Source organism: Brienomyrus brachyistius, chromosome 18 (assembly GCF_023856365.1).
Source record: "Brienomyrus brachyistius isolate T26 chromosome 18, BBRACH_0.4, whole genome shotgun sequence".
In the NCBI taxonomy this organism is placed as follows: domain Eukaryota; kingdom Metazoa; phylum Chordata; class Actinopteri; order Osteoglossiformes; family Mormyridae; genus Brienomyrus; species Brienomyrus brachyistius.
Genome location: NC_064550.1, coordinates 12,243,554 through 12,255,681, shown reverse-complemented (window position 1 = coordinate 12,255,681; position 12,128 = coordinate 12,243,554). Strand labels below are relative to the sequence as shown.

General features: G+C 42.1%; 1 protein-coding gene and 1 pseudogene across 1 annotated transcript; one reads left to right on the top strand and one right to left on the bottom strand.

Moving 5' to 3' along the window:
* The first annotated feature begins 4,432 nt into the window (after positions 1–4,432).
* On the top strand, positions 4,433–6,175 carry LOC125712891 (claudin-like protein ZF-A89). Its single transcript, XM_048983446.1, has one exon. It carries the CDS (start codon positions 4,802–4,804, stop codon positions 5,432–5,434), a length of 633 nt encoding a protein of 210 aa, XP_048839403.1. The 5' UTR covers positions 4,433–4,801; the 3' UTR covers positions 5,435–6,175.
* A 307-nt stretch (positions 6,176–6,482) lies between these two features.
* Positions 6,483–11,812, bottom strand: LOC125712893 (claudin-4-like; annotated as a pseudogene).
* Positions 11,813–12,128: the final 316 nt, after the last annotated feature.

Below are 12,128 nucleotides of genomic sequence, written 5' to 3'. Positions count from 1 at the left end.
ATTACACGCATTTTAATAACACTGGATAGCACGTTTTCTGTCTTTTTATTTCAGTTATGAGTTTTGTTCCTCTTTTTTGTATGTTCATTCATTTGTTTGTTTATTTATTTTTTACCAACACCGGTAGATGCTAAAACATATATCTTGATTTTCAGTCCAGTGTGTATCCCTGCATCCTGATATTCAGGACGGTATCTTGGTCCACAGGGATGGTCCACGGCTCTTCATACTGGTTAATTAGCTGTAGAATAATAATGTTGTAACATATTAGGCTACACCCCTGTTATGAATAATGCATAGAACACTTTGCAGAAACTCAGTCGAGACGTAGAGAACCGGGAAACCCATGGCGGTATCAGGGTGTATCTCATCTGAAACGATGACGCACGCAGATGTGTGCGTGAGTTTCCGCGCTATTTCAATGTAAAAGACGACCTTCAAAAGACGACTGGCAATTGGTCAGAACTGCAATTACAAAAAAAACTAAAACCAAAACTACTGGCATACAGCGGCGTTTTTTTTTTTTTGGAGGGGGGAGTTGGAGGGGTTGGAGCAGGAAGGCAGTGCCCCCGTGACACCATGCTTAAATTCATATACCTGAAAGTATTTGTTTACACATGTGCATTGTATGAGAAATATATTTTTGCGTTTGGGATATATTCATTGTTAACGATAAATGAGTCACTCATAAGCATAAGCGGAGCGGATATTCCCTTGCATGAATGCCTTGTTTCGAATGTTTAATAGTGAATTTATTCATGTACATTTGTGTTGCGTTTACCTCGGCTGTCATGCGATGCCATGTTAACATATCGGCTTATTAGTTTAGCCCAGCATATGCCTATTGTTTTAATTCATAAATCATAATTATTTATTGTTGCTCCTTAAACTGGCGGGATGTAAACTTAAAGTCATAGTAAGATAACTGTTAATATTGTTAAATGGTTTATTATTTGGATACCGCGAGTCTCCGCCGTGACTCCGCGTGTGTGTTATTTTCTGCTTATAGAAGCAAACAAACAAGAGCCTTGTTAATAATTTTCACAAGTCTTCCTTAAGTTGAAGAAAACATCTTCTATATACATTCTTACTGGATGCACCACGGCAGTCACATGTTTCTAACCAGTAGTATTAGTTCCAGATACCTTTGTAACAAGTATGCAACCGTGATCCTGGAGTTTCCAGCAGGTTTTGCATCCTACCTGGTCTCTGATGAACCACATCTGACCTCACATAGATAGCGACTTATCATGTACGATAGAAAATATGCTGGATGGCAACACTGCGGGATCAGGGCTGCCTACTGCTGCTCTGCGGAATACACGTAGATTCCCCTGGCCTTGGCAGAACAGTCCATGGGTGTTTGAGCAAAGCCCCTAACCCCCAGCTCCAGGGGAGCATACTGGCTGACCCTCATGGAGAGCAAGAGGGGCAGTGTTGTTTATGCATTAAGCCTGGGTTGGCCTAACTAATAAGCAAAGACTAGGGGGTGGTGGGTCCCAAACTTTTTTTGCATTATGTTTGTAAATTTCTTATGTTTTGTGTAAACAAATGACATTTCATCAATTTATGCTATGTGTCTGTAACCCCCCTCCCCCCAATAATTCCTCCAGGAACACTGGGGATTCATGGGCTTCCAGTAAAAAGGCATTAGTCTGCATCTATGGTAGCTAACATCATCCTGACCTAATATTAATAAAAATAGTAATGATCAGGTAATTATTCGACATAAATCACATGCTGATAGAATGTCATGGGCGGACACACCTGTCAGATCTCACAGTCATGATTTTATTTTTGCCGAAAGTCAAAAACAGTATCAACAACTCATAATCGTCAATTGGACAAATCGTCAGGAAATAGAACTCTAACAGAAAAAAGAACGTAATCGTGATTCAAAAAGTCGGAAATTCGAGCAAAGGTGGAAAAAAAAAACACTTGTCACGAAGGTTCGGTATGGAGAGTAACGCGCAGTAGCCAAAAAAGGAAGAACGGAGCCAGAGTAGAGTGTTAAATTCATATGTGAATAATTATATAGCGGTGTATTTAATTAACAGAAGGCGGCGACGGGGGAAGGGTAACTGGTTCTACAGGTCCGGACGCGTGACACATATAGAAATTTCAGCATTTGGTTATTAATAAAAAATTGTTAACATGTAGATGTGAAATCGTATGCTTGTCATTTTCCCATTATAAACCTGAATTAAAATATTTAAAGTTTACTTTTCGAAACGATTGTACAGATCCAGGCGTAATCCATTTCGTAATCCATATTTTCGTAAAGAAAATATTCTACTGACACGTAGCCTATAGGATATTTGTTATGATTTAAAAATGAAGTGAATAAAAACAAGCTTAAAATGAACAGAAAGAACAGAACTCCACGAACGAGACATTAAAGAGTTAAAATTTCGTTTGGTTGCAGATGAATGCACGTTAGTTTCTCGTCAGAGTCCTTGGAAGTGTGTACTTTACGGGCGTAGAAATGAAGTGCCATAAAAAATGTTATGAACATCAAATTATTGGAATATACCTATATCAGGATTTTTAGAAATATATCGATCAATGAGTACTATTTATCGAATATGCCCAATAATAATACTATAAAAAATAAGAAGTAAAAAAGCGGGGTGGGGTGGGTGCGGTAAAGGCTAATTCATACTTCATTTTTCCGCATGCGCTTTTGGTTGTGGAAAATGGGACTGCGCGTGTAGCCCAGCAGAATTTTAAGTCTCGCGGAAACCTTGCGCATATACAAGGTAATTGATTTGATATTTCCAGTAGGTGGCAGAGTGCACTTTCACAGATCAGCGGTCAACGACGGAAGAATAGTGGAAGAATAGTTGTAATAATAGTGATCTTGAGGGTCAGACGAACCCGCATATTTAATTTTTCATACTGTCCAGAAATAATACCGAGGTGGATATTTTAAAAAGCAGCACTATATTGCCATTTTGAAGTTTTGGCGATAAAATTTGCCTAGCGGATTGGGGGTTGAGATCTCGACTAATTTTGTCGTAAGGATTTCAAAATACTGTGGTATACCTTGTTACCGTAATACTGCCCAAACTGTTACTAATAACTTTAAAACGGTTCACAAAACTTCACCCGTTTCACTACACTTCTTGTATTTTTGCTTGTTGCAGTACATCTGTCCTCACCTGGTTTGGTGGAATACCACTGCTGTATGCAGCACCAGCCGCGGCCATCCGCAACCGCAGCCAAATGTCGTATAAACACCACCTGCGCACGCGGAAAAGTGAAGTATAAACTATATATAAAACATAGGCTTAAGGCAGACAGACGCTAGTCTTCAAAACATTAACTATACAAAGCAAACTATACATACTTGTTCAAGATTTTATACTTTCATATGTATTATTTAATCCATCAATTCATCTTCCAGCGTGTTACCGAATACAATATCCCAGACTATTATTCATTTAGGCCTATTTGTTTATTTTAATTTAGAATAAAAAATGCTAAACTAATCTGTGAGTTTTCCTGCTGTATTTGAGGCAATTCGGTGCACAGATGGTTAAAAATATAAGGGAAGAGAATTAACAGAAAGGATTCAATAGGCCATAGCTGAAGATGACTAAGCTACTGGAAGCATAACAAACTTATATCGGCCAATACAAATTGTGCATATAATAATCTCCAAATTGCTTATGCTGGACAGGATGTGAAAGAATCTAATACGTTATAAACAGGGATGGACATTACTGGTACGCAAAGTACGCATTCTCCGTATGAAAGTTGGAATGTTCGGTCATTTCTTGTAATAACAGCGCAAATGCGTACTCGCTTATGTGCATTTGTGCTTACTCATGTGCATTTGCGCTGTTATGACAAGAAATTACCTAGCATTTTACGGCGAATGTGTACTTGCCTCCAAATTGGTTTTTGAGTAAGTTCATTTAATTAAAATTTTCTGGGACAGCGGGAAATTCAACAAGCCAACGACCTATACCAACACCAAAACTGCACTGCCCAATAAACCGAATTTAGCATTAAGACTATATTTGGAAACAGAAAGAGTAGTTTATCACTGTGTGGGAATCCGAGTCTGTAGTAACTTCACTACATCAGGTATAACCAGGCTTCGAACTTTATTAACCTGAGAATCTACGCGTATACGTGGGTACTGAACGAATACCGCTTCTCTCTTAATCCCGCTGCTCACACGAGATTTGGCATTAACTTTACATACCAAAAATACCACCACCTAGTGGAGAACCTGACATTACAACAGAGTCCATAATCGATCCACGTTTTCTTGCGTTCTTTCCTCCCAAGCTTTACTATTTAGGTGCAGCTTTCAGGCTCCTGACGATGTAAATATATTACTCCCTTTCTCAGAAATTGGATTATGAAACACATAAAATACAAAAAGATCTTAAATTTTAAGTCATCTTAAATTTCATCTCAAAATGGTGTTTATTAATAAAGTTATGTATAAACGAAAGTAGGTTAACTTCAGTGTCTGTAGTAGTATACAGAAAGGTGTCTGGGCTGCTGTAATAAACTGTTTAAACCCGAATCTTCGTATTACTTACATTTAGGTGCATATTTGTGATAATGCATAGATATTCTCGAATATGGTAGCATAACCACCCAAATTTTTCTTTTGGGGGGGGGAAGAAGTGTTCCCAGGGTCGTCTCTCCCAATGAATAACAAAAAGGGAAGCCAAATCCCACCCAGAGAGAGAAGGGGGGCTTTAGACCTGTACCGTTATAAAGGGGTGCTTGTCTCAGTTTTGGATTGGTGTGGAAAATCAGCGCTTGGCACTGGACAGCGATGGCGTCCATGGGATTACAGATTCTGGGCATCACGCTGGCTGCCATAGGGTGGCTCGGCGACATCACTATTTGCCTCCTTCCGATGTGGAAGGTAACGGCGTTCGTCGGCAACAACATCGTAACGGCTCAGATAATCTGGGAGGGCTTGTGGATGAGCTGCGTGGTCCAGAGCACTGGGCAGATGCAGTGCAAGGTATACGACTCCATGCTGGCGCTACCCCAGGACCTTCAGGTGGCTCGGGCCCTGGTGGTCATCTCCGTGCTGATGGCACTCTTCGGCATCTTGCTGTCGGTCCCCGGGGGAAAGTGCACTAACTGCATAGAAGACGAGTCCGCCAAGTTCAAAGTTGCGATCACGGCGGGAGCTTTCTTCATGGTCAGCGGTGCCCTGTCTCTGGTGACTGTGTGCTGGTCTGCTAACACCATCATCAGAGACTTTTACAACCCTCTGCTACCGGACGCACAGCGACGGGAACTTGGCGGAATGCTTTATATCGGCTGGGGGGCGGCGGGTCTCCTGATTCTTGGTGGAGCGCTACTTTGCTGCAGCTGCCCCCCCAAAGAAGGCCGTCCGTACACTGCGAAATACTCTCCAGCTAAATCTGCTAGTTCAGGAAAGGACTATGTATAAATTGCCGACGTATATTTTTTTTCCCCTTTTTGAATAAAAATTAAAGCTCTTAAACGATAATTGATCATATTTGAAGAACTACTATGTTGTATATGTAGTATTCTGTATTTGTTTTTACATCGAGTAACAAGGCTTCAATTGCCCGCTCCGAAATAGTTAGCTTATGTAAGGAGCACAAGTAGAGATGGTAAGATTTACCGATTTGCTTCGGTGTACTAGCATAAAAGTTTACGATGCGATTGTCCCGATTTAAAAAGTGTGCGCCGGATTTAGATTGGGATGAAGTCGGGACGCGTCGTTTCTAACGTACTTGCAAAAGTAAAATGCAGTTTATTAATATATAATAATTAGTAGAGTCCACATTTAGAAATGTGACCAATAATTTTGACAAATAATATTATACTTAGATTGTTTCCCCCTCGTTAAACCTTTTCTATATCACATTGAATGTCATAGCATCATATTGTTTTGCATCGTGCTGAATTGCATTGTGTCAAATCACACGGCAGTGCAATAGAGGTGAATCATATCGCATCGCATTAGTAGTTGCTTCATGTGTATCTTTAATGTATCGGATTGTTGACAACGCATCGAGATGTGTATCACATGGAGATACGCATCCCTAAGCATATACTATGTACAGTCAGGTCTAACAGCTACTAACAATCCCTTTTTTAAACTAAATCCTAACACCATTCAATTAAGATTAATTAAATGTCAATTAAAATGTCAATAAAACATTTTACATTTTGTCCTTGTGTCTTGAGTTCTGAGACGTTGGAAGCAACGCTGTAGGAGAGAGTTTGTTATGGGGTCATGCAGCTTAATTAAAATACAATTTATTGGTATGAAAGAATCCAAATAAAATGTTGGGGGTAGACGACCCCTGGTCAAGGGCGGGTGTGGGGGATATTGCGCGGCATATTCAATAATCTAAGAAATCAAAGATCTGTTTATTTGGGGGGAGATGAATGCATCGAAATGCATCGAAATTAAATATAATTCCTACCCGGTTCCTACCCTTGGTTGGAAGTGAACTGAAATATAATTTAAAAACATATAATCTTCTTTATTAAGATGTTATCACCTGCAGTAACAGCTGGACTCGTTCACCCTTTTTTCTAATTAGCTGTGTATAGTGATGCGTCTCCGATTTTGTGGTTTATACCAACAGCCCATTCGTGGAGATTTTCACATGCATAAGCGCTGATATGTGGTTAGATAAACGCCGAGCCGGCAGCTGTGCTGACACCCACATTGTTTTTGGAATATCAGTCTTTGACCTTGGCGTGACCAGAATCGCGTAGATAATTCTCCATGAGCAGGTGGCTCCCCTTTCGTTTATACAAGCCAAGAATCTGATTCCGGTATCATAAAGAAAAATCGTTTCCACGCATAATAAAATTACCCAGAAATTTCTCCCGTGAGCGCAAAATGCCACATATAGGTAGTAAAGTAACTAAAATTCTATTTTTACGCAAAATGCAGCGATAAGGCCGTTGTCCTGTTTTATTTTAATATTGATACGCATTTAAAGCATACTTTTTTAGCAGTAAGAAAATTTTAGTAAAATATGTGATGAAAATAACAGCATACAGCATGTAGATAAGGCCAAAAGAAAAAAAAATATATATATATATTGACAAATCGAGTCCATACATATAAGTAAAAAGTAGGGTTAGGGTTAGACATTTATCTCTAAGAAAGGTTTTTCAATACTATGAAAGCTCCAGAAAGCAGTATGACCAGAAAACATCTGAGGTACCTAATGTCCTTAGTGCTTGTCCATTATTTGGAACCTTAGACTGAGCAATATAATTCCATTTAGTAATTTAGACATAGTCCATTGGGGTAGCACTGGATCTCACAGCTGAAAACTTTGTAGGATAAGATCGACTTTCCTTGGGGGGACAGTTCCAGCACAGTAAGCCTCCACCCAAGAGGAGGGTTCCTGCAGCTCCCCAGCCAATATAGAGGGATGCCCCCAGTTCCCTACGTTGGGCCTCAGTCAACAGGGGGTTGTAGAAGTCCTGGATTATGGTGTTGGCTGACCAGGACACAGGGATGAGGCAGAGGAGCCCAGCAGCGATGAAGATCACACCAGAGACAATGCACGCTTTAGCCTTGGTTGTCTCTTCCTCCACACAGTTGGTGCACTTTCCACCAGCAATAGACATTAGAGTTGCGAAGATGCCTAGGATGATGGAGATGACGATCATGGCGCGGGCAGCCTGCAGGTCCTGGGGCAGGGCGAGCATGGAGTCGTAGATCTTGCACTGCATCTGCCCCGTGCTCTGGACCACGCAGCTCATCCACAAGCCCTCCCAGATCACCTGCGCCGTCACGATGTTGGCACCGATGAAGGCCGTCACACGCCACATGGGCAGGGCGCACACGATGTTGACCCCAAGCCACCCGATAATGGCCAGCACGATGCCCATGATCTGGAGTCCCTGGGAGGCCATGGTTGTAGGTCACTGTCCTCGGTACTCTGTCCCAGGAGTGCCACAGAAGGTTTTCAGAGAAAAAACGGCATCGACTATTTATTCCTCTCTGGTGGTGGGCGGAGTTTTGTCCCCAGAAACAAAGAAAGGTCGTCACTTGATATCACAGGGGTCATGTTGGCACTCTTGTATGTTTTTCACAGAAGACTATGCAGGTGAAATGACCTCCAGCTTGCGGACCCAAAACAAGCACTCCAGACACTGTTGACTCAGTCAATGGGTGGCCTCTTTCTGTAACAACCCCTTCTTCTTTTCAATAAGGTATCGACTTCCGAGGTGGTCAGTGAATTCCCAAGCTAAGCTGAACACCTCTACAAATGTTCTTTGGCGAAGCTCATAGGTTACATGTCTTGCATTTCATCTACAAATAAACCATCTTTAGATTAACCTTTGTAGGTGGTTATCCAAAACATAAAATGATCTTAAACGTATTTCAGTGGCATCATGAGCTGAAAAGCAAGGATTTGTTTTCTAAGAGGACGAAGACAATGGGCAACATAGCTACACAAGGGTTACAGCGATGGCTCCAGTTTGTAGCAGAAATATGAGAAGTTGGCAAATTCGCTGTCAAAACACTAAGCATTTTGGGAAGCGAGCGAAGAGAGGGCACGCCTCTCCCGGATAACACGCACATTCTAACTGTCCTCCAGGTATGCAGGATGCCATTCTCCTTAATCACAGTGACAGCATCAGGAAGTGATGCTGGGTGGCACAATATTGTATATCGCAGATTGAGATACATTTTAGCAAAATAAACTAATCCAAAGTTTGCATGTTCTCCCTATGTCATCGTGGGGTTTCCTCCGGGTACTCCGGTTTCCCCCCACAGTCCAAAAACATGCTGAGGCTAATTGGACTTACTAAATTGCCCGTAGGTGTGCTTGTGTGAGTGTGCCCTGTGATGGGCTGGCCCCCCATCCTGGGTTGTTCCCTGCCTCGTGCCCGTTGCTTCCAGGATGGGCTCCGGACCCCCCGCGACACAATAGGATAAGCGGTTTGGACGATGGCTGGATGAGTTTCTGAATGAAGATGTATGTGAGCTCCATAAAGAACACACACAGTGAGCCAGATTGTCTGCTGAAGTTAATGCAACAGGGGCTGGTTCAAGGCTGTATGATGTGTGTCTCCAGTGACTGTCAGTGACTTATTATTTACCTGGAGGTGAGGACTGGTTTGTCAAGTACGGAATTGGTTTTTAAGGCAGTTTATACCTTCTAAATGCATATGTAGAGGCAAGTTATAGAGATGAGTCTTGTGGAACAGGCGTGTAAAATTCCATTTTGAATCATCGTATTTGAATGGATTTCCACGAAAGTGATGTTTGTGTCATTTTAAGCAGTAGCAGAAGTGTCATGTAAATGAATTCTCCATATAGTCCAAAGATGTGCTGTCAATGTATTAAATAAAGGTTTTACATTTTTAAATCGATACAAATATAGTCAGGTGTCTTTATACAGAATGGTGACCAAGGCAGGTATTATGAAGTAATGCAAATTGTACTAAATAGAGAAAGCGAAACACAGGTAGGATTAGGTGATTAGGTGATTAGGTGAAAATGAGGGTAGCTGCTGTCATTGTCTTCATGTGGACCCTGTTTTGTGTCCAGGGTGTGCTTGGGATAGACTTCAGGCTTTTTCTCCGCAGGGGTTGTCCTCCTCCACAGATTTTGTGGACATGCGTGTTTGATCGATAGCAAACAAATTTCTGAGGGGGGGGATTCAAAGCCATAATTTTACCCCTTGGCTGCATGCCTGGTCACAACACTGCACTGCATAACTGCTTACAGCAAATGTACGTACGGAGGGACAAAAAGATAAGCGTCAAATTCTAACAGGACAGCACTGTCACGTTCTACCAAAGTACTAACTATAGATGGCGCCATTTCACACTAGTCTTTTACTTAATATGAAAGAAATTACTCAAGATAAACCACCAAAGCATCATCCTTTTATTTTTACCATAAAAAAAAACAATATTTAAAATACAGATATAATTTTGAAATGGTCTTTTAGTAAAGAAATTATCATGCAAGATAATTTTTTAGTTTAAAATCGTCACATTATTTCACGGCGTCTCTGACTGATCCTGGTGATCCTTCACCGAAGCTCGAAGACAGGGTGATGTAAAGATGAGAGAGACCAACACTTTTTAAAGCATTCATACTTCTGACAAGACACTGAGAAATGAGACACTGTTCTGTTCACCTGAACCCGGATTTTGGTGGCCCCGCCCTCGGAGTGGACAACTCCCATAATTCACGGAAACCCCTGAAACTTCTGCTGCCGATGCCGCTGATCGTATCGGTCTTTTTAAGCAGAAAGGGGCTGGTAACTTGAAACCCATGGTCTGTAAAAGGAGCCCATTATGTAACAATCAGGTGGCAATTTGAGATACATACTTCTGGTGCCTTTTGATGTATTTTCATACTTTTCATGCTTTCAACGAGCAGGATTTTTAACATCCATGCAATTGCTGTGAAACAATGATCTTTTTTCCATTCTGTTTTGGATCAAACTACATTGTTTCTACCAGTCTATTTTAGAAAAACATCCGAGACCTACCTTTCTGCTGTTACAGGTAGATTTACAATGGATGCATCACAAATATAGACGTGAAATATGTATTTTAGAAAAGAAACATTTATTTACATTTATTGCCACTTAACCAACCAATAAATGTTTGAATAATGTAAAAAAAAAGATCAATATTGCATATTTATGACATCAAGTCAAGCCGTTTTGGGTGTCTTACAAACATGTAAACATTTTCTCAGTATAATGGCATTCCAGGGTTAAAAATTACAAAACTATATACAGTAAAGAAGTCAGTTGCACATAAAACTCTATGCAACTTAAGATTCGCTTAGTTATTGAAACACAACATCAGTCACCGCCCCAATCAGGGCACACATACACACAGTATCACACCCTTGTTGTAATTAATATGGAATGTAACCAGTAGACTTCTCTCTGACAGTCATTTCTTACAGTCCCATTTTATTTTAAGGCTCTGGAATGATCCTTTGGTTGAGGCAAACATACGTGATCAATGGAGTCCAAAGGAGGCCATGTCGAAAAGGCATAGAATCCAGCCGTCATCCTCTCACACAAATTCCTTGGCGCCTGAAGCTGTCGACCTGGCAGCGCTGTACTTGGCAGTGTAGGCGCTCTTCTCCTTGGGAGGACATCCACAGCAGAGAAGGCCTCCTCCGATGATCATGAGGGCGGCAGCAGCCCAGCCGATGTACACTGAAGCACCGATCTCCCTCTTCTGCGCGGCGACCACCAGGGGGTTGTAGAAGTCCTGGATGATCGTGTGAGCCGCCCAGCACGCCGGGATGAGGCAGAGGAGTCCAGCGATGATGAAGATCACGCCGCCGCCGATGGCCACCTTCGCCTTGGAAGTCTCTTCCTCCACGCAGTTGGTGCACTTCCCACCCGCAATGGCCAGCAGCATGCCTACGATTCCGACCACAATAGCCATGACAATAAGGGCGCGGGCGGCCTGCAGGTCCTGGGGTAGCGCCAGCATGGAGTCGTAAACCTTGCATTGCATCTGCCCAGTGCTCTGGACCACGCAATTCATCCAGATACCCTCCCAGATTATCTGAGCCGTAACGATGTTGTTGCCGATGAAAGCCGACACCTTCCACATGGGGAGGGCGCATGTTATAATAGCGCCGATCCACCCGATGATGCCCAGGACCATGCCTAACATCTGTAGCCCAGTCGATGCCATTCTGTCAAGCTTCTCTTCTGTGTCGCTGCAGCAGGGGGGGAAAAAGAAATCAAAGTTGCACAAAAAGGCAGGTCGCCGATGCCTTGTCCCCAAAGCTCGTCGCTCAGTGATTTACCTGGGCCTGGCTCCTGCAGTATTTGTATCTACCTTAGAGGGCGGGGCTTGACACCTGACACTACTAACCACAACTAACCAAACTGGTTGCCCTATTTTCTCCTGGTTGCATTTCCACCATCCCCCTCACCGAGAAAAGTATCTGTCTGAGTCACTGATGATTCTGAATTATTATTTTTTTCCACAGAAAAACATATCATTTCCATAAATGGACACTTCCTTGCTTACCGAATGTCAGTCTTTTCCCCAACAGATCTTTAGCTAAAAGTTTGTATCATCCTGCAATGAACATGTCTGGTTGTTATTTCGGAACCACCCAATTTCCAAGAAACAACGTT

Coding starts and splice junctions, on each gene's coding strand:
- LOC125712891 (XM_048983446.1), top strand. CDS start 4,802: ATGGCGTCCATGGGATTACAGATTCTGGGCATCACGCTGGCTGCCATA.